The sequence below is a fragment of the Diabrotica virgifera genome, chromosome 3 (genome assembly GCF_917563875.1).
Source record: "Diabrotica virgifera virgifera chromosome 3, PGI_DIABVI_V3a".
Lineage (NCBI taxonomy): Eukaryota > Metazoa > Arthropoda > Insecta > Coleoptera > Chrysomelidae > Diabrotica > Diabrotica virgifera.
The window spans coordinates 188,607,823-188,634,423 of record NC_065445.1 but is presented as its reverse complement, the minus strand read 5'-3'; the positions used below and the strand labels follow the sequence as shown (position 1 = coordinate 188,634,423).

The 26,601-nt window shown below is 32.7% G+C and overlaps 1 protein-coding gene across 3 annotated transcripts in view; it reads right to left on the bottom strand.

The window, feature by feature from the left end:
• Positions 1–26,601, bottom strand: part of LOC114329237 (glucose dehydrogenase [FAD, quinone]-like) — a 131,860-nt gene that overhangs the window by 66,040 nt on the left and 39,219 nt on the right. The window contains exons 1-3 of one of the 3 annotated variants that reach the window (XM_050647096.1): positions 21,122–21,538; positions 14,254–14,575; positions 771–1,647 (exon numbers count right to left, since the gene is read on the bottom strand). The exons of 1 other annotated variant lie outside the window; for it this stretch is intronic. In XM_050647096.1, the coding sequence (XP_050503053.1) occupies positions 771–1,647; positions 14,254–14,575; positions 21,122–21,412 (1,490 nt within the window). In that variant the 5' untranslated portion in view covers positions 21,413–21,538. Of the gene's footprint in view, positions 1–770; positions 1,648–14,253; positions 14,576–21,121; positions 21,539–26,601 lie in introns of those variants that run through there. One more of the 3 variants, XM_050647095.1, reaches the window with a different exon arrangement.

Sequence of the window (26,601 nt, the reverse complement as noted above, 5' to 3'; positions counted from 1 at the left end):
TTTGAAAGTTTGTTGGTAATCTTGTTGTGAATCTAGAGAGTGGGAAGTTTAGTTATCATGGAGACGTGGTCGGGTGAACAACGCGCATTTTTTGTGAAAGCTTATTACAAAAATGGAGAAAGTTTCCTGCGTGTACAACCAGCGTTCCGTTTACATTACCATTTGCCGCCCCGCGCTGCAGTTCTGTCTAACATGGCTTAAGAGTTGAGTTGGGAACTATGAAAGTATTAGATCAACTTCACAAAAAAGAGGTGGCAGTGTCAGAACTGTTCGCACACCACAGAATATTGAAACGATGCGAAATTTATTACACGCGAGTCGTCGCAGAGATCTTCAAGGACTCGCGTGTAATGAATTTCGCACCGCTTTAATTTCTGTGGTGTGCCAGCAGTTTTGACACTGCCACCTCTTTTTTGTGATGTTGAACCACTACTTTCAAAGTTCCGAACCCAACTCTTAAGCCATGTGAGACAGAACTGCACCGTAGGGCGGCAAATGGTAGTGTAAACGAAACGCTGGTTGTACACGCACAAAACTTTTACACTTTTGTAATAAGCTTTCGCAACAAATGCGCGTTATTCGCCCGACCACGTCTCCATGATAACTAAACTTCCCACAGTTCCCACTCTCTTAATTCACAATCGTCAGCAGCGTTGTCAAATCGTACCGTTTCACTGAATCAACCGTTACAATAACATTATGAAATCAAAGTAAAATCTGAATGGATAAAATATTATGAGTATATAATTTCCATTGAATGCATAATTTACCTTAAAGATTCCAACATGGCTGTTATATCCTCATCAGTTTGATCTGATAAATACTCAGCATAGATTAACGGTTTATCTTTGGCATTGTTGGTTTTTAAAAGAATTTTTCCGTGAGATTTTGGATTAAGTACAGTAGAGGTAATCCCTAAGACTGATTTTTTTTCAATCGCGTTATTTATGCTTGCCAAGATCTCATCTTTTAGTCCAGTTGATGGTGGAAACGTTGATGCTACATAACTGTCATTCATGGGATATAAAAAGTAGTGATGCTGAATGTTTGGATACTGCGAATCATTTTTGGTGTTAATGAAACTCATGATGTTGGTGATCATGAGAGTTCCTAAATCTCCTTGTTGATGGGCAAAGTACTTGTAGATCGTATCTAGCTGATTTTCTATCGATTGTATTTCGGGATTAAACTTCACGAAAAATCCGAGGTGCAATACATGATCTTCTAAGTGTTCACCAACGGGCAGATCTTTAATGAGATCGATATTTACTTTTTCAAGATGATGTTTGGGGCCTACACCAGATAGCATCAACAGCTGTGGAGAGTTGATAGTTCCACCGGAAACTATAACCTCTTTATTAGCTTTTAAGTTTATAATTTTTCCTCCAATTTCGACTTGCACTCCGGTGGCTGATTTGCTCTTTCGGTCTATTATTACTTTCTGAGCGAAAGAGTGCAAAGCAGTCATAAGGTTTGATCTGCTTTTAACTTGACCCAAAAATGCTCTTCCTGTATTGAATCTAATTCCATCTTTAATACATTGGAAAGATGTCAATATTCCTAGAGGATTTGTCGGGTTTTCTTCATCAAGTAGAGGTAACTTCATTTTTTTGAAGGCTTCATGTAACGCGCTGGCAATTGGTTGATCTAAAAAAATGTACATTAGCATTAAAAAATAATATATTACTAATAATATAGATGTAACACACAACAATAACGTGACACGACACGCATTTAAAAACGCGCTTTAAAATACTTGATACCCTTTGACAAAACTCCTGTGCGAGAATGGATTTTCCGAAATGCCAAATATTAAGAACTTATACAGAAACAAACTTTGTTAAGTATCTGTTACTGTAGATATAAAATCTAAAAATATAACCTAAAAAAATTGTAGGTACTCTTGCTGAATTTTATTCTATCCATTCCTTAAAATTCCAACACTGTATAAATAATTACACACACAACCAAACTTATATGGAATCATGTGATATTTCTTATTATTTCGTGCGAATTTAAAAAAACGAACACACGAACTCAAAAAATATTTATTTTAAAGCAATTTTGAACACGGTTAGAAGGCGTAAATTGGACTACTTTGGTCATATAATGCGTCACCCATAAAAATATGACATACGTCACCTTGTCATGCAAGGTAAAATAATGGGAAAGAGAAAAGTGGGTAGCCATACGTCTTCTTGGCTTAAAAATCTACGTCAGTGGTTTGGGAAAACTAGCACCGAACCATTTCGTGCGGCTGTAAATAAGACCATGACTGTTAATATGCTGGGAAACATGAGAGCCAACGATCGACAAGCGGTCTCGGCACCTTAAGAAGAAAGAAGAAGCAACAAAAGCCAAAAAAAAATTGGGTTACATGTTAGCACTAATAAAACCGAGTATATGAAGGTGTTAAGCAATAACCATGTAGCAAAACCCTAAGATCTAATGGTTGAAACATAACTTTCGAAGGCGTAAGAGAGCTGATATATCTAGGCTCACAAATCAACCAAAGTAATACAGTAACTGCAGAAATTAACAGACGTACAGTGCACAGATTATAAACATGCCGGTGGGGGATGGCGTCTATGCGCAGTATTATAGTCGGTGTGTGAGAGCGTAACGTAGATAGAGTCACGAATATAGAAGTGTTAAGGAGAATAGGCAGATAGAGGAAAATTGAAAATATAATAAAAGAAAGGAAATTGCAATATCTCGGACATGTGATGAGAGGCGAAAGATACAACATCTTGAGACTCATAATTTAAGGGAAAGATAGAGGGTAGGAGAAGCGTAGGAAGGAGACGCGTTTCCTGGTTGAAGAACCTGAGAGAATGGTTTGGTTGCAGCTCAAGGCAACTGTTTAGAGCAGCTGCCTCGAAGGGCAAAATAGCCATGATGTTTGCCAACCTTCGTCGCGGAGATGGCACTTAAACAAGAAAAAGTAATCCCCGAACAAAAAATCCCCACAATAAAATCCGGTCAAATAATCCCCACAAACTTTTTTGGACAGAATATCCCCACAAGAAATTCAGGACAAAAAATCCCCAAGAAATATTTGCTACCAAATAGTTCCAAAAAGTTTTACCGTAAACGCAATCGACGCAAATGTTTTTCACCAATTAAGATTAAGCATGAATTGTAATTTCGATTGCCAAATTTCGAATTCCAATTTCCTATTCCAACTGGTGTTCCCCAGTGCGGATTTATGCCAAAAAATTTAAATTTTACATGACAACAGACACAGAGTGAGTTTTTCAAAAATCGTAAAAACTATGGGGAATTAGCTAAGGCTGTGGGAATCATGTTGTAATTATTCGCTTAAATATTTTTCTCACTGTGCTTTGAATAACTCTGTTCAAGACATTGCCTATTCGTGATGATAACTGCTGGCCCTGAAAACGACAATCATTTTGATTGTAATGCAAAAAAACCTGTTCCTCTTTTGTAAATGTTACGCCAAAAATATTTAGTCGTATGTTTCAATTCAATGCAAATAAAATTCAGTGAAGTAATCGACATTTGCGTCGATTGCGTTCACGGAAAAACTTTTGAGAACTACTCGTCAGCAAATATTTCTTGGGGATTTTTTGTCCGGGATTTATTGTGGGAATATGTTGCCCAAAAAAATTTGTGGTGATTATTAGACCGGATTTTATTATATTACCGGAATATTTTATTGGGATTTTTTATCTAGAGATTATTTGTCCGTACACCAACCAGACCAATGAACTAGAATAGCTTTGACTTGTGCGACTTATGTAAAGCTAAGAGATGTTTTCAAATTAGCCGTTCCCTTCTGCTCAAAGAGAAAAGTATTTGATCAATGTCTACTGCAGGTTCTAACAGATGGTGCGGAAACTCTAACGCTCACTAAGACGTTCGCAAACAAACTTCGAACAACACCGAGGGCAATGGAACGGTTCATATCGGGATAACCCTGACCCTGAGATACCAAATAATTAACACCCGTGTTGAGCTGCCCCCCCCCCCAACACTTGCAAAAATTAAAAAACAAATCGCCCTGATTTATGAGCTTTCATATTGAGCTCGTTCCACTGAGCAGGAATTTAATATTTTAGTGGGGTGGGGGGGGGGGGTTGAGTCAGCCGCCCCCCACTACTTAAAAATAGGAATATTGAATCGATTTTTGCCGCCGAATTACGAGCTATTGATGAGCTCTTGAAATTATATAGTTTCGATTTTTGAGCTCATCCCCTTCACCCCCAAACAACCCAAAATGCTGAAAAAACTTAAAATATATCGTATTGCAGATATAATTCCTATAGCTTATATAGTCTAAGAATAAACTATAAATCACGTGCATTTCGATTATTGAGCTACAACCCCTTCGCAAGAAAACCACCCTATCTTCCCGGCTTGAGAGAGAGTTGTACTTAAAATGCATTAAATTAATTATTTGGCGACTACATATCATTTAATAATTTATGAGCTCCCAAATTACGCGCATTTAGATCAGTAAATTGCAATTTATTTTGTATAGTGCAGTCACTGAAGGTAAAAATAAACGATTACCTTCAATTTGCGGTGAACCTTCATCGATTTTCACGAAAATTGGTCAGGGGTTAGAGGATACCTCAAGAAACAAATGTGACATGGTACCACCTTGCGCCTTTACCCTGAGGGTGGATACCGCCCCTTCTCGGGGGTGAAAATTATTTTATAAAAAATAACTGCACAAATCAATAAAAGGACAAATTATAAGCAAAATTTGTTATATAAAGTTATTAAAATAAGTCAATACTTTTTAAGTTATTAACGATCAAATATTTTAATTATTCGTGAAAAAAAATGCATGTTTTGAAGCGGTTCTTCGTAAATCACTGAAAAACTGTAAGTTTTTACAAAAAAGTTAATAGTAGTTTAATTCGTATAGCTTATATTCTAAGAATAAACTCTTAAATCACGCGCATTTCGATTATTGAGCTACAACCAATTCGCAAGAAAACCATCCCATATTCCCGGCTTAGAGTGATTATTTGGCGACTACATATCGTTTAATAATTTATGAGCTCGCAAAATATGCGCATCTCAATGATTGAATTGCAATTTTCTTTCTATAGTGCAGTCACTGAAGTTAACAATCAACTATGACCTTCGATTTCGGTAAATCTCCATTCATTTTCACGAAAATGGGTGAGCGGATGATAGAGGATACCTTAAGAAACAAAATTAACAATACCAACTTGCGGTTTTAGCCTGGGGTATATGTCACCTATTCTCGGGGGTGAAAATTACTTTATTAAAAATAACCCCACAAATCGAGAGAGCGACAAATTCCAAGCAAAATTTGTTATATAATGTTATTAAAACAAATCAATAGTTTTTGAGTTATTAAAGGTCAAATATTTTAATTTTTTTGAACATTATTTAAAGCGATTTTTCATAAATAACTCATAAACTGTTAAGTTTTTACAAAAAAGTTTTTATCACTAAAATTGAAGCTAATAAAAAATATAATAAATTGCTTACTTGAAAAACCATTTAATGTTAATTTAAAGTAAGTTATAGGTAATTAAATGTATATTTTTTCTGCGACTATTCAAATTTAAGGATTCTTAAATAACGGAAAAGAGATGAATTTTATAATACTTACTAAATACTTGTCAAAGTACTTAGAAATACCTATCAAATGAGCTCCAGAAAAAGCTGATAGCATCAAAATTTATACTCCAAAAATTTTTCCAAAAAAAATGATTTTTTTTAATAACTCTGTTAATTTTTATGATATCAGGCACATCCAACTATTTGAAAGGTAATTTCAAGAGCTATAAAACTGTATTACATTTAATCTTTCAAATACTTTATATTTTTAGGATAATAGGTTAAAAGGCTCCAGTTACATTATTCTCGTAGTAAAATTTAGACGTAAACGTTTCTATCTTCGTTATTTTGATTCATACAGCAATCAAACGACAAGTCAAATCTTTGCTAATAAAAAAACTCAAATTTCGGTATCTATCATTTTTTACGTGTATCGATTATTGTTGGAGTTATTATCAAAAGCAAATAATTTACGAAAATTTGAAAAATTTTGATTTTTTTAAATCATATTTAAAATACTAACTCCAACAATACTCGATACACGTAAAAAATGATAGATAACGAAATTTGAGTTTTTTTTATTAGCAAAGATTTTACTTGTCGTTTGATTGCTGTATGAATCAAAATAACGAAGATAGAAACGTTTACGTCTAAATTTTACTACGAGAATAATGTAACTGGAGCCTTTTAACCTATGATCCTAAAAATATAAAGTATTTGAAAGATTAAATGTAATACAGTTTTATAGCTCTTGAAATTACCTTTCAAATAGTTGGATGTGCCTGATATCATAAAAATTAACAGAGTTATTAAAAAAAATCATTTTTTTTGGAAAAATTTTTGGAGTATAAATTTTGATGCTATCAGCTTTTTCTGGAGCTCATTTGATAGGTATTTCTAAATACTTTCACAAGTATTTAGTAAGTGTTATAAAATGCATCGCTTTCCCATTATTTAAGCTTGAATCCTTAGATTTGAATAGTCGCAGAAAAAATATACATATAATTACCTATATCTTACTTTAAATTAACATTAAATAGTTTTTCAAGTAAGCAATTTATTACATATTTTATTAGCTTCAATTTTAGTGATGAAAACTTTTTTGTAAAAACTTACAGTTTTTGAGTTATTTATGAAAAATCGCTTTTTAAAGCATGCATTTTCTTTCACAAAAATTAAAATATTTGATCTTTAATAACTCAAAAAGTATTGATTTATTTTAATAACATTATATAACAAATTTTGCTTAGAATTTGTCCCTCTCTCGATTTGTGGGGTTATTTTTAATAAAATAATTTTCACCCCCGAGAAGGGGTGACATATACCCCAGGCTAAAACCGCAAGTTGTAATTGTTAATTTTGTTTCTTGAGGTATCCTCTATCCGCTCACCAATTTTCGTGAAAATGAATGGAGGTTTACCGAAATCGAAGGTCATAGTTGATTGTTAACTTCAGTGACTGCACTATAGAAAGAAAATTGCAATTCAATAATTGAGATGCGCATATTTTGCGAGCTCATAAATTATTAAACGATATGTAGTCGCCAAATAATTAATTTAAATTATTTTAAGTGTAAAGAGCTGGGAATATTGGATGGTTTTCTTGCGAAGGGGTTGTAGCTCAATAATCGAAATGCGCGTGATTTAAGAGTTTATTCTTAGAATATAAGCTATAAGAATTAAACTACTATTAACTTTTTTGTAAAAACTTACAGTTTTTCAGTGATTTACGAAAAACCGCTTCAAAACATGCATTTTTTTTCACGAATAATTATAATCTTTGATCTTTAATAACTTAAAAAGTATTTACTTTTTGTAATAACTTTATATAACAAATGCTGCTTATAATTTGTCCTTTTATTGATTTGTGCAGTTATTTTTTATAAAATAATTTTCACCTCCGAGAAGGGGCGGTATCCACCCTCAGGGTAAAGGCGCAAGGTTGCACCATGTCACCTTTGTTTCTTGAGGTATCCTCTAACCACTGACCAATTTTCGTGAAAATCGATGGAGGTTCACCGAAATTGAAGGTAATCATTGATTTTTACCTTCAGTGACTGCACTATACAAAATAAATTGCAATTTACTGATCTAAATGCGCGTAATTTGGGAGCTCATAAATTATTAAATGATATTTACTCGCCAAATAATTAATTTAATGCATTTTAAGTACAACTCTCTCTTAAGCCGGGAAGATGGGGTGGTTTTCTTGCGAAGGGGTTGTATCTCAATAATCGAAATGCACGTGATTTAATAGTTTACTCTTAGGATATATAAGGTATAGGAGTTATATCCGCGATACGATATTTTTAAGTTTTCTCAGCATTTTTCTCTTAAGTTAAATCAATTAAAGGGTTGTTTGGGGGTGAAGGGGATGAGCTCAAAAATCTAAACTATATAATTTCAAGAGCTCATAAATAGCTCGTAATTCTGCCGCAAAAATCGATTCACTATTCCTATTTTTAAGTAGTGGGGGGGTTTTTCCCCCTCTAAAATATTAAATTCCTGCTCAGTGGAACGAGCTCAAACGGGTATAATTAACACAGAATTGCGGCGTAGATCGGGAGGAGTAACCGACGCAATGCACGTCTCGAGAACGAAGGATGGCAGATTGACAAAACGTATTCCACAAAAGTGGAGACCAAGACAAGACGCCTCTCGAAATAGACCACCAACAAGATGAACAGATGACCTGAAGCGGATCTACCAAAATTGAATAAAAGCGGCACAGGTCCGGGGTTTGTGGGGTGAACTACGGGAGGCGGACGTTCAGCAGTGGACAAGCATAGGCTGAATGATGATGATGATGTAGGAGAAGAATAAGGAAATTCTACAGTTTCCTGTTGTTACCAAATACTATTGGATCCATAAGGTATTGAATCTAATGCTTTTAGCATGGCACAGTTTTCTGAAATCCGTAAAATTTGTTCTCTGGTATTTAGGGTAACAGAGTTTGTTAGTTTTCTTCTACGAAGTAAAAAGTGAACAAGTCACTACAGTATAAATCAGTTTCCCCACAAGGATGTCTGATCGTTTAAAATTAAGAAAACGATTTTTCTGTAGTATGGTAAATCCATTCAGATGGATATATCATTGGTCCAAACTCCACATATTTATACTCTGGGCTAATAAGCAAAATACAAGGAAAAGTTGTTTATAGTCGATTCGCTAATTAGTCCTGTCGCCAGTGGGGGTACAACGGCCTCCTTAATTCAGATGGACTTACCCAAGTTTTTTTATGTATGTTATCCCGTAGAACACGAATTTTTTGGGTAACAGTCGATCCGGGTGTCGATAAGATTGTAATAAACAAAGAACTTGAGGAATCATATAACAGCGATTTTTCGCAAAACAAAATATATTTTTATATTTTTTGGGCCATTCTAAGCAAAAAATGTTTTTACAAGTTTTTTCGTAGGATGCATAGTTTTCGACAAAAACGCGGTTGAACTTTCAAAAAATCGAAAAATTGCAATTTTTGAACCCGAATAACTTTTGATTGAAAAATAAAATAGCAATTCTGCTTATCGCATTTGAAAGTTTAAGTCAATTTCTATCGGTTTTGATTACTTTCATTGCTAAAAACTAATTTTTTTATTGTTAAACAAAGCTATAAACACATAGTGATTGAATGGTGTTTTCAATGCATTTCTCATTTGAAATCGAAAGAGTAGGCGCGCATACATACAATCTCCACGTGGATTAAGTACATTAAAACGCATGCATTGGGCACGGGAAACACTATGTGTTTATGGCTTTAATCAAAACCGATAGAATTTGACTTGAACTTTCAAATGCAGTAAGCAGAATTGCTATTTTATGTTTTAATCAAAAGTTATTCGGGTTCAAAAATTGCAATTTTACGATTTTTTGAAAGTTCAACCGCGTTTATGTCGAAAACTATGCATCCTACGAAAAAACTTGTAAAATAATTTTTTGCTTAGAATGGCCCAAAAAATACAAAAAAATGCTTTGTTTTGCGAAAAATCGCTGTTATGTGATTCCTCAAGTTCTTTGTTTATAACAATCTTATCGACATCCGGATCGACTGTTACTCAAAAAATTCGTGTTCTACGGGTCAAAATACATAAAAAAACTTGGGTAAGTCCATCTGAATTAAGGAGGCCGTTGTACCCCCCGTGGCGACAGGACTAAATCTGAGACACAACTATCTACATTACAATCACAATAAAAATGCACTATATAGAAATAAACAAACCAAGACACGTTGAATATTCGAGGAGCACTCCCAAATCATAATTTGGGAGTGCTCCTCGTCCTTGTTTATTTCTAGTGCATCTTTATTGTGATTGTAGTGTAGACAGTTGCGTCTCAGATTAGCGAATCGATTATACATGGAATTGAATCTTATGATTCTATATATTAATAATATAGATATGCAAAGTCCACAGACAGTGTGCTACTTTTTTTATAAACAAAATGGCGCCTGAAAATCGTGTTTTTTTCAATATTTGCTCTATAACTCCAAATATTTTAACTTTACACCAAAAACGCCCAAATAAAAATTCACCGTAATTAAATTTTGCATAGAGACATGTTTTCCCGATTTACTTCGACGAAAACTTTCCTCGGAAAATGCAGATTTTTTCCAACAAAATCTTTCATTTTCAACTAAAATTTTAGGTAAGTAATTGTTTATCAATAATTAAATGACTTGGTAATATAAAAGCTCTTTTCGTATAGATTATAATTAAAGAAGCCAATGGAAATTGAATGAACAGTTTAGCAACAATTAAATTGTTAATTAAAAATTTACGGTCGCTCTAATAACCACAATAATAATTATGCATAAGAATAACTATGATTTTTGTATAAAAAGGCACTATACCTATCTAATGTACGTTACAGAATTGAAATTGCATGTTGGAGAAATAAATTCCCAACACTAATGTTTAGTAAAACTATACTTTATTTCAATATTTTATTTTGAATATTTTATTTAGTGGTTTGCGCCTTGTGTACACTTCACAAAGTTTTTTCTATGTTTTTATGTTCTATGATTCAGTTTACACAAGTTTACACAAAGGCGCAATATTCAAAACAAAAAAGTTCGTTGCCAAGGTTTTGTTAGATATAATAAAAGAATATAAAAACGGGAAAGTAGGGCTTGTGTCCGATCCGACAAAAATTATTACATTATGGTAAAAAGTTTGTATTATTGTAGTAAAGTAAATTAGTGAAAAGTGCCTTTAGTTATTCCTAGCTTCCGAAGTTTAAAACCAGTGAAAAATTATTTCTTGATGTTGAAAAAAAAACCAACATCAAATTGATCCAGTCGAGTATCTATGCGGCCTCAGGAATATTTTAAAATTATAAACAATTTTTTGGCTTATAAACAAATAGAATATCTCGGAAAATATTAAATTAAATTAAATCATGAAAACGGTATTGGAAAGAAGGCTGTAGGACTCATCTTAAAAGACAAAACGTTTAATTGTGATGAGTGGTTCCTGAGATATAACCGGTCAAAGTTGACCAGCATGTACGGCAAAGATATAAACAACAGGATCATAATTTTTTAACGATCACCTTTCTATTTCGATCGTCTTTCTCCACACCAATTTTCATATTTTTAAAATACTCATAACATATATTATTATGAAAAAACTATCGATATTGCGAGTGAAAAATGACAAAATTCCATTCAAAAATTGGGTTGGAGAAAATGGAATCTCAAAGTTCAAAATCGGTATACGTAAAAAAAACGCATTTTCTCGGCATCATATTGAGCAATTTTCTTCATTTTTTTCTTGTTCCCAAGTAACTCGAGTAGAGCCATCCAACTAACGCATTATTAAATGTTAAAGTTGCTTTTGTTTTTTTTTATTAGAAAAACAAGTCGCATCCACCAAAAGGTTATTAGCGACGGAACAAAATATAAATAACAAATGTAAACAACTACAGATTGTACAAAATGTTTATGGATCTTAGATAATTAACTATATTGTCACAGGAACAGGTTTGACCTAGAGCCTGTGGTAGAGCGTTTGGGATATTGTAGCGCTGTCTTTCTTGGACATATTTACTACAAATTATTAAAAAGTGTTCGACTGTTAATCGGACGTTACACTGATCACATATAGGTGGATTATTCTTTGTGATAAGGTGAGAGTACCTGGTATGTCCTAGACGTAAACGCGCAACCGCAATTTGTTCTCGTCTATTGCGCGACGATGGAAACCACTGAGACACATTATTTTTGATTTTATTCAGCTTAGAATTAGTTTCAGACCACTCATTTTGTCACAAACACAACACTTTATTTTTAAAATAAGCTTTTAAGTCACTGGAAACACACTTGTCTATCGGCTCCGAAAAATCACTTAAAATTGCCTCTCGTGCAGTCCTGTCAGCTTCTTCATTTCCTGTTATTCCGACGTGTGAGGGAACCCATAAAAATTGGACGCTTCTGCGATGTTCATGAGCTTGGGAAAGCTGGTATTTTAACAACTTTTCAAAAGGATGTTTCGGAAAAATGTGTTTTAATGAGTTTAGAGAGCTAAGGGAATCTGTTATGATCAGGGCTTTTGTGAGTGTAAGCTCGATAAGAAGTTTCACAGCACGGTATATGGCGTAGAGTTCAGCTGAATATGTGCTACATGCTGGGGGTAAACGGAAAAGAAGATTGTTTTCTGAAGAAACGATTGATGCCCCCACTCCGTTTTCGGATTTAGATGCATCTGTGTAGATTTTATGGTAGTCGGGGTACTTATTTATAAGGGCCTCGAACTTGGACCGAATCAGAGAATGGTGTGTATTTGATTTATCGAAATACTCCAGAGATGCATCACAGGTTGGTAAATCGATCAGCCAAGGCTCGGGGTATTTAATATCCGAGGAAAAATCAATGTTTAGGTTTTGAAGTACGGATTTAATTCTTTCGTAATATGGTTTTTTAGTATAGCGAATATCTTGGAATATGTTTACATATTTGTTTGTAAAAGTGTTTTGATATATTGGCTTTGAAATATTGCAAGCGACTGAGGCTGCGTGTGATTGAGCGAGGTACATGCGGCGGTGATGTAGCGATGGTTCTCCTAAAAGAGCATAAAATGCTGGATACAGGTGTAGTTGGGAAAGCCCCTAAGATTAATCTAAGACTTTTATTATGAATAGATTGAGATTCCATTTTCTCCAATCTAATTTTTGATTGGAATTTTGCTATTTTTGGCATTTTTCACTCGTAATATCGATAGTTTTTATTATTATGATATATGTTATTAGTATTTTAAAGATACGAAAATTAGTGTGGAGAAAAAGGACAGAATTAAAAAGGTGATGGTTCGAAAATTATGATCTTATTGTTTATATTTTTGACGTACATGCCGGTCAACTTTGGCCGGTTGTATCTCAGGAACCACTCATCACAATTAAACGTTTTTTTCTTTTAAAAGGACGAGTTCTTTCCAACACCGTTTTAATGATTTAATGTAATTTAATATTTCCCAAGATATTCTATTTGTCAAAGCCAAAAAATTGTTTATAATTTTAAAATATTCCTGAGGCCGCATAGATAGTTCAATTTCAATTCTGTAAAGTACATTAGAGAGGTATAGTGCCTTTTTATACAAAAATCATATTTATTCTTATGCATCATAATTAATGTGGTTATTATAGCGACCGTAAATGTTTAATTAACAATTTAATTGTTGCTAAACTGTTCATTCAACTTCCATCGGCTTCTGGAATTATAATATATACGAAAAGAGCTTTTATATTACCAAGTTATTTAATTAGTGATAAACAATAACTTACCTAAAATTGTAGTTGAAACTTCAAGATTTGGCTGGAAAAACCCGCATTTTTCCGAGGAAAAGTTTCGTCGAAGTAAATCGAGAAAACATGTCTCTATGCAGAATTTAATTACGGTCAATTTTTATTTGGGCGTTTTTGGTACCTATAAAGTTAAAATCTTTGGAGTTATAGAGCAAAAATTGAATTAAACACGATTTTCGGGCGCCATTTTGTTTATAATACAAGTAGCACACTATCTGCGGACTTTGCATACCTATATTATTAATATATAAAATCGTAAGATTCGATTCCAGCAATAAGATTGCTGGTAAATAACTTTTCCCAAAAATGGCCTATTCTCCGATAATCTGGCCAGACTATTAAGCGAAATTATGGTTTTGGTAAGACTGAAACACAGTATACAAGTCTTGTTTGCTTTTTGTCTTATACAAGCCTTGCGTGATATGAGTATTAAAGGGAAAACTAATTATAATCACAAACATTCTTCAGATAGAGCTAACACTCAATTTTTTTTAGAAATTTTTGGCGATTCAGCATGTAAATGGCAGGTATTGAAGGATATCTCATTACCTTCTAACCTTCTTTTGTTCGCATTAATAGCCACAGTAACTACAAAATCAGTAGAGCTTTTATGTTGATTTATAATACTTCCTGGGTGTAGAAATTTCGCACGCTAAGACATAGTCTGTGATGGCTTCTGAAACACATAACTGGCTCCTATTAACAAATACGTATGTTTGACGGCCCATTCCAGTATGAACGGAAATAAATCCAAATCTTTTGAAAAATTTGTTCGAATACGATAGGTAAAGATACCTAAGGCGTCATTTGTTTTAACCTATCTAAATGCAAAAAAGGACTTTTTACAGAGATAAAACATGTGACAACAGAAACGTGTGGGTATAACACTTACCTGAAGGATATCTGTTAAGCGTCATATAACCATCCCGTCCATACTGGTCACTAACACCTTTAGCTTGCATATTTTCCAACTTCTTAAAATATTCTTTAACAGTGTCCCAACCCCATCCTGTATTACCCATTTGCTCCCAAGTATCATAATCTCTTTTATTTCCTCTTATGTACATCATGCCATTTAAAATGCTGCTGCCCCCGAGACCTTTGCCCCTTGGCCATATACACTGCCCATCCTTGAACCCTAGACAATATTGTGAAGAGGGTTCAGTTCGGTACTGCCAGTCTTCTCGTAAGCCACTAAATACAAGTCCTGGTATCTAAAAGAGTAATAAAAGACAATACAGTCCAAAAGCAATTCAAAAGTTAATTATTGGAAGTCTTTATAGAAAACTCTCTGGAAGTTAAGAAAAGAAAAAGAAATGAGAAACAAAGAATGAAATTAATGAAACATAATAAATAATTGAAAGAACAATAATAATCTGACCAAATAGTGAAAAAGTTTATAATATATCCACTCCATTGCGAGTTGCATAAAGTCTCTGTTAAGAGCGTAGGCGCAAATATTTTACGGCTATCCCTACTTTTCTTTTTTTACACGGCAAATTACGTGTAGTAAAATTCTCACTGGTACGGAGATGTAAACATTACTTGACAGTGACATAGTCATCATTAACTTTTATAGCTTTTGAAAGTTCTTAGATAGCCGTATAACCTGTATAATCGCTTAAATTATTAATTCAGTTAGTTAATATGATTATTTTTTCACTACAATATACTATACAATAAAAACTAATAAGTAATCAAAAAAAGATAAAAAGTGATAAAGTGATTTTTTTAATAATATATTTTTAATTATGTATAACTGTTACTATGGAAAGCTTAGATAAATTTTAAACATATTTAACAACAAAATACTTGCATCACAGAATATATCCTGGTTGGATTTTCCATCAATAATAAACAATACTTTTTATTAATTTCACGTCTTAAATCAATTATGTATCAAATATAGTCGGAGAGATAGAAGCGGATTTTGCTCGTGATAAGTAATATGGACAAACTATACGGGGATATGTTGAATTAGTTGTGTACATGTTTTCCCCAACGGGCGGAAACCAAGTGGGGGACAAGGGTAGTTATAAGGGGTCAAAGTCGTGGTTTTTATTATATTTTTTTGTGACGCTCATGATCGAGATAGTGCACCAAAATTTGGGAATAAGGGTGAAACCAGAGGGCCACTCTGCAGCGCTACTCTGTGGATGCACAGAGTGGCTGAAACAGGCGATTTTCTAGCGCCGGCCACTACGCTGCGAAGTGGATCGTTTGGAAGGGTGCGGCGTTTAATGTAATGGGTGAGAAAAAACAGTAAGTTTATTCAAATGATAAAAACTTGCCCTCTAATATTTTTTTAAAAAAGTGTGTTCGTCAAAATCAGTGTTTGTAATGTCCATAGTTATAAATATTTTATAAAATTTCAACGCTTTTGAAAAAATACCAATAAACTTCATAAATGGAAGTAAGAAGAACCAGACCAAAACAACTATATCACAGAAAGAAGCACATAAAAAATCAAGCAGTACATCTGGTATCCTACAGGCGTAAAATAGTTTGATACAACCTGACAACTGAGTGAAAGAGGCCCTTAAGGAGATGATGACATTGAATATATCTAAAACACGACATCTCCATAATTGAAATGCGATAAGACTAAAGACTCCGTTAGTAATATTTTATGCCTAGAACTTAAAATATGTCGATGCTGAAATAATATTTTTAATGAACTGTATGCTTTTTGAATACAAGCCGACACATGTTTTTTAAATTTAAGATCAGAATCTAGGAATAAACCCAAGCTTTTGGACACATCAGTGCAATTAATTTTATTATTTTGCAACAAAATTTGAATATTTCTCCTAATACTATCTTTGTTTTTACCGAAAACCATAGCGGATGATTTAATAGGATTTAATTTTAGTTGATGTTTTTCAGATTCAATTACGAGTTTAGATAAATCACTATTAAGCTTTTCTGAAGCACTTGCCAAATCTGTAGGAGAGAATGTATAATACACTTGAGTATCATCAGCACAAAAATGAACACTAACATTATCTAAATTGGATGTTAAATTAGAAATATAAATACTAAAAAGAAGTGGCCCAAGGATAGATCCTTGCGGAACACCTCTAGATATATTTAATAAATCAGAAGCTCCACTGTTAGTTTCGACATATTGCTGCCGATTACTAAAATAACTTTTCAATAATTTAATCGCATCTAACGAAAATCCGACATAGTGTAAAATACCAAACAGTAATTCATGAGAAATAGTATCAAATGCCTTAGAAAAATCAAGAAGAATCAATACAGTACATTTATTCAGGTCTGTCCCTTTTAGAATATCATCCACAATATTTAGCAAAGCAGTGCTACAGCTGTAGCCACTGCGAAAGCCAGACTGGAAGGAAGGAAGTATTTTATATTTATCTAAGTGACTTTTGATTTGGAGATACATAATTTTTTCTAAAACTTTTGATAGTACAGGTAACAGACTAATAGGTCTTAATTCACCAAGCTCTTTTACTTCCTTTATTTTAGGAATTGGTAGAACTCTAGCAATTTTCCAAGCATCGGGAAAAACATTATTTGCCAAACAGGTATTAATTATGTCAGTTACATAACGAACAATGAGTGGGCAACACATAAGTATCATATCAATAGTGAGTAAGTCAGAACCTGTAGATTTGGATTTTATTTCTAATAGTAATTGATAGACGAATATTTCCCCAACAGTCTCAAACTTAAACACATGTGAAAAATTGTTTTCCACCTACCTCTACCGAAAGTATACTTTTCCGGACCTGATTGTAGGGAGCAAAGTTGTACTTTTCCTCCCTAGGGAGGAAAATATTTTTCCTCCCTAGGGAGGAAAAGTAAAAGTGACGTCATGGTATTTCATTCATGAAATCTAACTTATTGACGCCCTGTACAATATCTATTTTCTATTACGTAAGTTTCTACACATTTTAACGTTTATTTATAAAACACTCTGTATTTTGCAGAATGGTAAAAAACAGTAAATTGTTATTTTGATTTAAAAATGTTTACATTATTAATTTGACTTATATTTGACAGTTGACAGTTATATTGTACGTACTTGTTAGTTTTAGTTCTAATAAATTTTGTTGGTTAGTTATATAAATAAATTAAGCAAAAATGAAAAAATTACTTGTTATTTGAGGAAGGTGGAAAAACCATATGTATAACATGGGAATAAAGTGCCTTTTCCTCCCTTGAATGATTACTGCCCTCCGCTACGCGTCGGGCAGTAAACTTCATTCTCGGGAGGAAAAGTAGCACTTTCCTCCCTTGTTATACAAATAGCTATTCTAACATTATTATTATAAAAGTATAAAATATTCAGATCAAGTGGCATATTTGTTAGAGCATTAGACAAGAAATGAGAATTTATTTCATTGGGCCTATTCAAAAATTCTGGTAGAATATTGTTTTTCTTTGTACTGTTAATATTTAACTGATTAAATTTTTTCCACATTATTTTACTTGAATTACCCCCCAAAAAATTTACTTCTAAATAAGACTTCTTCTCATTGCGTAACATAATATTGGCTTGGTTCCTTAAAGTTTTATAATAATTCCAATGAGCTAAATTTTTAGTCCTTTTACAACGTGTAAATGCTTTATTTCTAAGTGTAATAATTAACTGAATATTGTCTGTGAGCCAAGGTGGCCGATTTTTCTGTATTTTAATTAATTTAGAAGGAGCTACAAAATCAAAAAGATCTGTTAAAATACTGTTAAAAAACATGACATTAAAACATTAAATACTGTTAATGAAAAACATAATATCTTAAGGGACCTAAAAGTGTCATTATTTGGCATTATCACAAGTTATTTTGATTTAAAACAAGTTTTTGATCAAATTTTATAGTGTAGAAAACGTTAAAATACCGTTTACATTTTCGTCCATTCCCAAAATACATCATCATCGATTTGGCTGAAAATTTGCCCACAGATAGCCAAAACATAGGACTTTAAGTGGTTAGAAGGATTTGAATTATATTACAATACCAAAAAATTACATGCAGTAATGTCAGACTCAAAAGTATATTAGTCCAGTCGGGATAGCATTTGACCTTGCATGCCGAGCTGCCCAAATTTTTTTTTTCTAATTTTTAGGGGAGTCCATAGTAGCCTAAATTTAAAATTACGAATGAATTCATCCGTTATGTTAGCCGCCATCTTGATTTTAAAGGAAAACCTGTTTTGCTCAATATCTCCGCCATTTTTAACTTTTCGACAAAAATGGTAGAAACTGAAATTGTTCCAAATAGATCGTATTTACAATTATTACAATTTTTTTTAACGATTTTGGTCGTGAGGTCGATATTTTCGAGTTAATTGTACTTACAGTAGACGCCTATATTTTTGACTATGATATTGCATGCAACTTTTTTGGTATTGTAGTATAATTCAAATCCTTCTCACCACTTAAAGTCCTATGTTTTGGCTATCTGTGGGCAAATTTTCAGGCAAATCGATTATGATGTATTTTGGGAATGGAGAAAAATGTAAAATACGGTATTTTAACGTTTTCTACACTATAAAATTTGATCAAAAACTTGTTTTGAATCAAAGTAACTTGTTATAATGCCATATAATGACATTTTTGAGTCCCTTCTATGAAAATATTATGTTTTCCATTGATACTTCATGATAGAAAATGCAAATTTGTTTAAATAAACACCAAATCACTGTAAAATCGCATAAAATAACATTTTAAGAAAAAAAGAAGAAGAAGATTTTTGACCTTAAATATCTTATTTTTACGTCCCGCAGAAACTATATACCAATTTTCAGACAAATCGGAGATCCAAAATTTTTTTTGCTCCAAAATTGAGTGATTTGAAATGGAATCACCCCTAACAATTTTTTCCATTTGTCTCTATCTTCAGCTGCTCTAAGAGCTTCGCAAAATGAGTTTCCAGCTGAATTCTTAATTTGGTCGGAACGTCTAGTGGTGATCGTCCTCTTGATCTTCTCCCGGAACGTTTCCAGAAACAATTAATCCCTCCAAACTATCATCACCTCTGCGAACCACGTGACCGAAGAATTGCAGAATTCGTCGCAGACATATAATTGTGGACAGCCCTTTTTTTAATTTCGAGTTGGTTTAGAATGGAAAGGTTTGTCCTATGAGATGTCCAAGATTTGCGCAGCATTCTTCTCCAGCACCACGTCTTAAAGGCATCAATTGTTTGGCGCTCTCTTGCGCGAAGAGGCATATCAATCATTTTATTTACAAGAAAGGATGACCTCAATGATATAGATTATCAAGAAGAAAGCTAATTTTGTTTGAAATTTTAGCGATCAATATATAAATAAACAAAAGCAGATGTACTTGACAATAATCAATAAGATCTCTAAAATACTCATTTAGTCCATGTGGTGAGACCGCTTCCGTCTGAAAAAATTTTTGATTCGGTTTCTTTGAGGATTCCTATTCAAAAATATCTCCTTTAAACAAATTGGAAGGTTGCCGGGCGGAATTTTTGGGCAGAAATTGTTTTATTGAAATTGTGAAACAATTTTTTTAAACAAATACAAAAGATCACCTTTTTTTGACCCGAAGAATATTTTTTTAGGTTTTTTTGGGTCATTCTAAACAATAAAGGTATCTTGTGATTTTTCTCAAAAATTGATAGTTTTCGAGTTATAGGCGATTTAAAATTTGAAAAATGCGAAAATACGCATTTTCAAGGCTTAAAAACTCTTATTTAAATTAGTATTTTTGAGGCTGCCAAGTACTTAAATTGTAGGTCAAACATTCATTTTCAAGATTCTGCAGACTGATCGGGTCTAACTTAAATTTACACCGTTGTTATTTAATTGTTAATTATGCGTGTCCATCCGATTTTTTTGCCGGTGCGGTGCGCACTATTTCCAAAAATCTCCTATTTTCCTCCGAAAAATATATTTTTTAGATTTTTCGGGATATTCTAAATAAAATAGGTTTCTTGTAATTTTTCTCAAAAGTTAATAGTTTTAAAGTTATAATAAGCGATTTAAAACGCATTTTCAGATTTTAAATCGCTTATAACTTTAAATCTATTAACTTTTGAGAAAAATGACAAGAAACCCATGTTATTTAGAATGTCCCGAAAAATCTAAAAAATATATTTTTCGGAGGAAAATAGGAGATTTTTGAAAAAAGTGCGCGCTGCACCGGCAAAAATATCGGATGGACACGCATAATTAACAATTAAATAACAACGGTGTAAATTTAAGTTAGACCCGATCAGTCTGCAGAATCTCGAAAATGATTTTTTAAACTACAATGCAAGTACTTGGCAATCTTAAAAATACTAATTTAAATATGAGTTTTTAAGCTTGAAAATACGTATTTTCGCATTTTTCAGATTTTAAATCGCCTATAACTCGAAAACTATCAACTTTTGAGAAAAATCACAAGATACCTTTATTGTTTAGAATGACCCAAAAAACCTAAAAATATATTCTTTGGGTCAAAAAAGATGATCTTTTGTATTTGTTTAAATATATTGTTTAAACTATTTCTGCCCAAAAATTCCACCCGGCACCCTTCAGATTTGTTTAAAGGGGACATTTTTTTTTAATAGGAATCCACAAAGAAACCGAATCAGAAATCTTTTCAGACGGGAGCGGTCTCACCACATGGACTAATTCTTCAATACACTGAATTATGAACCCCAATTGTATACAATTCACATTTGATGCCTGTGTAATGAAATCAAAAAACACAGTGTATTTTATGTTTGCAGAATTTAATGTCTTATGGATTTTTTCTATCAAAGCATTTTACTTACGTCACTAGTTGCTGATGGATATCCTCCAGCTTCCAGCACCAAAACTTTCCAGTTAGGATTTTCACTTAGCTTATTCGCTACCACAGCTCCAGCTGATCCAGAACCTACCACTATAAAGTCAAACTCATCTCCATCTTTCAATCTGGGCGCATAGTCTTCTGTGTAGTCGTTGGTATTACCTAACTTGCACTTGGAACTCAATAAACTGTTGAGTAAAGTCAGGAAAAAATATCCTGATATGCCCTGTAGGTTTCCCGGACATGTATCCTGCAAAAGAGACCCAATATCCATTGCTATTTTCTCTGGGTTTAGTATAAAAATTCAATGATTGCCTTTTTGGATAAAAAGTGCGTATCTTTAGTGTGTTGTACTAGCTCATGCGATTTTAACTATGTATTATTTTTCATAATATTTAAATAGCTTTTATTTCTTTGCGTACAGTTGGTACATACGATAAGGCAATAAGAATGATAAGAAAAAATAGGAATAACAATTACAAATAAAATAAACAATAATATTTACAGTTGTTGCTATCGCTGTAAATGTAATTGCAAATAAACATTAATACATTGCTCGTCAAAGAAAACAGGCCACCCACAAAATGGGTCATTTTTGATTTTTCGAATTTCGTAAACCTGTTGTCCGATTTATGTGATTTTTTTAATATGTTATATCCTTATTCTTTAACAATATCGTTCTCAGGTTTTTTTAACATTCTGTTTTTTGATTCATTCGCTTATGTTGGATAATAAAAATGTTAGGTAGTTTATTTAACAACTCGCCATTTTCTTCATCAATAAAGGGTGTTTCTAAATAAGTGCGAAATACCTTACGGGGTTCTTAAAGTCCCCTTAAATCCATCCTTTAATCCTTTAGTCCATCCGAATTACCCCTTAAAGTTTGTCGCACTTATTTATAAACTCCCTGTATTGATGAAAAACATGGCTTGTTGTTAAAATACCTAACTTTTTTTATTATCCCACATAAGTGAATGAATTTAAAAACGGAATGTTAAGAAAACCTGAGGCTATAGTTTGTTTCAATTTCAGTATTTTATAAATGCTAGAATATTCCACAGGGTGTGGTGAACTTTGAGCACAAAACACAGTTTGATTGGTATGCCTGGTATACCTGGTATACCTGGTTTTATTTTGAAAGATTTTTCTATAATATTTGTTAAATTTGAAGTAAAACGCGCCACAAAAGAGCTTCAAAATACAAACTCTATCAAAGTTACTCTTTTGTGGCCCGTTTTACTTCAAATTTAGCAAATATTATGGAAACATTACTTTTAAAATAAAACTAGAATTTTATTTTCCATCAAAATGAAAATACATTTTTGCGCCACGTAATATTCATATCAGCTGTTTTGTAGCAGGAATATTGTGTGCGCCACTCATTTTTACCGAGTGCAGTGGTTGTTTATTCTTGCATCAAGAGTTTTTCAAAGTTTTTTATAGATTAAATGGATGGAACTGAACGTAATGTTTCCACTGAAACATTAATTAATTAATTATTGAAATTGAAAAATTAATGAATTGAATGTAACCAATAAACCATTATCGCCCAAATGGTCTAGTGGTTACGACGCTAAACTTGTTATCTAGCAATTAGAGTTCATTTCCCAGCCATCGCAATATTTTTTTTGGATCTTATTTGTTTTGTGGCCATTGAATATACGAGATACAATACAGTAAGGTCTCTTTTTATGCGGATTTTTTTAATGCGATTTTGAAGTTGTGCAGCTTGTATTTCAATCAAAAATTTATATTATTAACAACTATTATAATTAATATTATTAACTATTTACATCCAGATATCGGTAAAGTGAGCGTTTGCAATTTGATTTGGGGATTTCACTTGTTACATGATGTCGCTATGACATCATTCTTAGTTTCACATTGAAAGGTATAACTTGTACCTAGTTGTTTTGAAATTAAATTTTCTCTTAGCGGTGCTTCGTTCATTTTTATAAGTGACGAGTTTAAATTTTGCTGATTTCAAGTTGCAGTATAGTATAAAGCTGCGTCCTCACTGGTAAAAATTTACAACGAACCAGGGCCTCGATTTTTGACCCTTCGCTTCGTTATCGAACGTATTCGTTTCGTATCTGTTTAGTATACGAAGCGAATACATTCGATAACGAAGCGAAGGGTCAAAAATCGAGGCCCTGCTGTTCGTCGCAAATATTTTCATTCTCGAGGTAAGAATTGTGCTCATTTTAGACGCACACAACACACACACTCCATCGGTTGTCGGTTTTTAAGCGAAGATAAAAGGATTTGCTTCGCATACGGTTTGCAGTGTGAAAGAACGATAAACAATTTCTCGATGGTCGTGCAGTTAAATTCGCGCCGCAAATTTTTGCGACAAACCATTAGTTCAATACGCACATAAAAATTTACCACTGAGGACGCGGCTTTATATGCAGCACATTTTTATTTCTAGATTGAAACGTTTAAAGCGAGTGTCGTCAAGCTTTACTTTTCATAAGAAGATGTTTTTGCCAACTCAATATCGTAAGTCTATTTTTTTTATTTCTTTTTTAAGATTTTATTTGAAATTTTGGTGGATAAACGTTTTGGTTTTATATGATTTTAGAAAATTACGGAACGTACCCCTCTTTTTTCAATGCAACTAAAGTCTTTTTTAATGCGATTTTTTTATATGCGCTTTTCTGTAGAACGTATCCACCGCATAAAACGAGACCTTACTGTATACAAAGATCTACAAGATCGTTAGTAATATTAAAATACTTTTATTCGGCTATTTTAATGACTTGAAAAACATTTTTGCCATAGGAAATCGATTTGATTACACTTATCTTATGACGCATGTAACTTACGATATTGAGTTGGCAAAAAGATTTTATTTGAAATTTTGGTGGATAAACGTTTTGGTTTTATATGATTTTAGAAAATTACGGAACGTATCCCTCTTTTTTCAATGCAACTAAAGTCTTTTTTAATGCGATTTTTTTATATGCGCTTTTCTGTAGAACGTATCCACCGCATAAAACGAGACCTTACTGTATACAAAGATCTACAAGATCGTTAGTAATATTAAAATACTTTTATTCGGCTATTTTAATGACTTGAAAACATTTTTGCCATAGGAAATCGATTTGATTACACTTATCTTATGACGCATGTAACTTACGATATTGAGTTGGCAAAAAGATTTTATTTGAAATTTTGGTGGATAAACGTTTTGGTTTTATATGATTTTAGAAAATTACGGAACGTATCCCTCTTTTTTCAATGCAACTAAAGTCTTTTTTAATGCGATTTTTTTATATGCGCTTTTCTGTAGAACGTATCCACCGCATAAAACGAGACCTTACTGTATACAAAGATCTACAAGATCGTTAGTAATATTAAAATACTTTTATTCGGCTATTTTAATGACTTGAAAAACATTTTTGCCGTAGGAAATCGATTTGATTACACTTATCTTATGACGCATGTAACTTACAAATTAGAATTTTCCCAGATATGAAGTATACATCTTTGGACGCTCCTACAACCGCTCAGTTATTGGCGTAATTCGTAGGTGGAAATTTTGAGTAATTGTCAAAAAACTAAAATTTTCAAAGTTGAATTTTTGAGTTTTTTGGCTATACTCAGCTGTGTATGTATATGTCTGATCCTGGCCATTTAGGCACCGTTTGGAAGCTGGATTCAAGCCGTATATTTTTTATGGGCGTATATTACTTCATATATTTGTGGTTTTCTTATCTTTTTCTGAACTTACCCCTCTTAAAACATAGAAAAAAAAATCCTAACGGTGTATCTTTTCCACGTATATAAACACACACCCACAAAAATTTGGGTCAAATTTCTAAGCTCGGTGACTTTTGAATGGTACAACTGATTTTCAAAATTAGACATGAGATATGTTCTCCTCCAAATGATATTAGCGTCAAACACGCCCATTCGTATATCAGAAAGTCGACAGAAAAGTGTAAACTTCAAAAGAGGGTCAGGCAGGGTTGTGTACTGTCCCCACTGTTGTTTAATTCAGATATAATCTTTAAACGTGCTCTGCCCAACGTGAAACATGGTGTAAGAATTAATGGAAATATACAGAGGAGTGAAAGAGCAGCCTAAAAAACATCTAGGCAGTGTTGCGGGACCAAAAATATAAATATAATAAAAGTTGATCTAATTCATGGCCGCATTTAATTGAACATTTAGTATATGTATTGTTTATTATACAATGTTAGTAATGTAATATTTTTTTTCTAGGTACGACATACTATTTAACTTTGATTGACAAAATTAAAACCAGTGAATGGTAAGTCATTCTAGATATCTTTATAATTTATAAAACTTGTTATTGGCTATAGTCCAGGTCGCATCTGTTTTGAGATGGACGTTGAGAGGTGACTCAATTTTTTTTGCAGAAATTGCTTTGAAAATAAATCAAATAATAATATTTGAGTTATCATCCCTCTCAAAAATGTTCGGAACATTGTTTAAATAGTCAAAATGTCAAAAAATTAAGGAAAAATTCGATTTTTTTCTTCGTTTTTTGATTATAACTTTAAATGTATTCATTTCTGAGAAAAGTTGTACTAACATAAAAGCTGCGTAATTAAATTTTCTACAATATAGAGTTGGTTAAAAATTTAAAAAATAGTCACCCTAGTTGCAAAATAGTAATAATTGCGAAAAAAACATACAAAATCAAGTATTCGCATTTTACGTTTTTCAACCATTTATGCTGCACATAGGACCTTCATATTTCACCCAGAAAAACTGTATGATACAGTAAAACAATACTGTAAATTTCATTAAGATCGGTTTAATAGATTTTGCAAAATAAATTTCACAATCCAGCTTTCGCAAAAAAAATTCATTTTTTCAAAATGTTACAGGACCGAAAATAAAGCAGATAGCAGGTTGAAATTTTTTTTGCTTATAGAAGTGTACTGTACTTTTCATTTGCAGTTTTGCAAAATTAAAATCGATTAATTACCACGGCGTCAGGAAATTTTTTAAATAAACATTAATTTTTGGTGCTACGCGCAGGAGAGCGGTGCTCGATTCACACAAGTTGATTTTCACCAAAATTTCTTCCAATCTTTATCTAATATATTATTTTCTTACTCTATATTTTGTTGTATTTTAATATTTTAATTCCACAAAAATCAAACTAATTTTATTATTGTTTGTGAAATATTGTCTAAACAATTGCATATGTTTAAAAATAATAAACTTTTATTCTCTAAGTTAAAATATATGAACAAAGAAAGTTTTTGTGAATAAAAGTGTTATTTCAAAGGATAGAGTATGTGTTTTTATTTTGCAATAAACAAATTTATTTATTTATATCGAAATATAATAAAGATTAAAATGTATCAATTATTATCAAAGGTCATTGGAATGCCCAATCAGAGCAAACTATCCGCTGTCCTGCGCGTAGCACCAATAATTAATGTTTATTTAAAAAAATTCCTGACGCCGTGCTGTTAATCG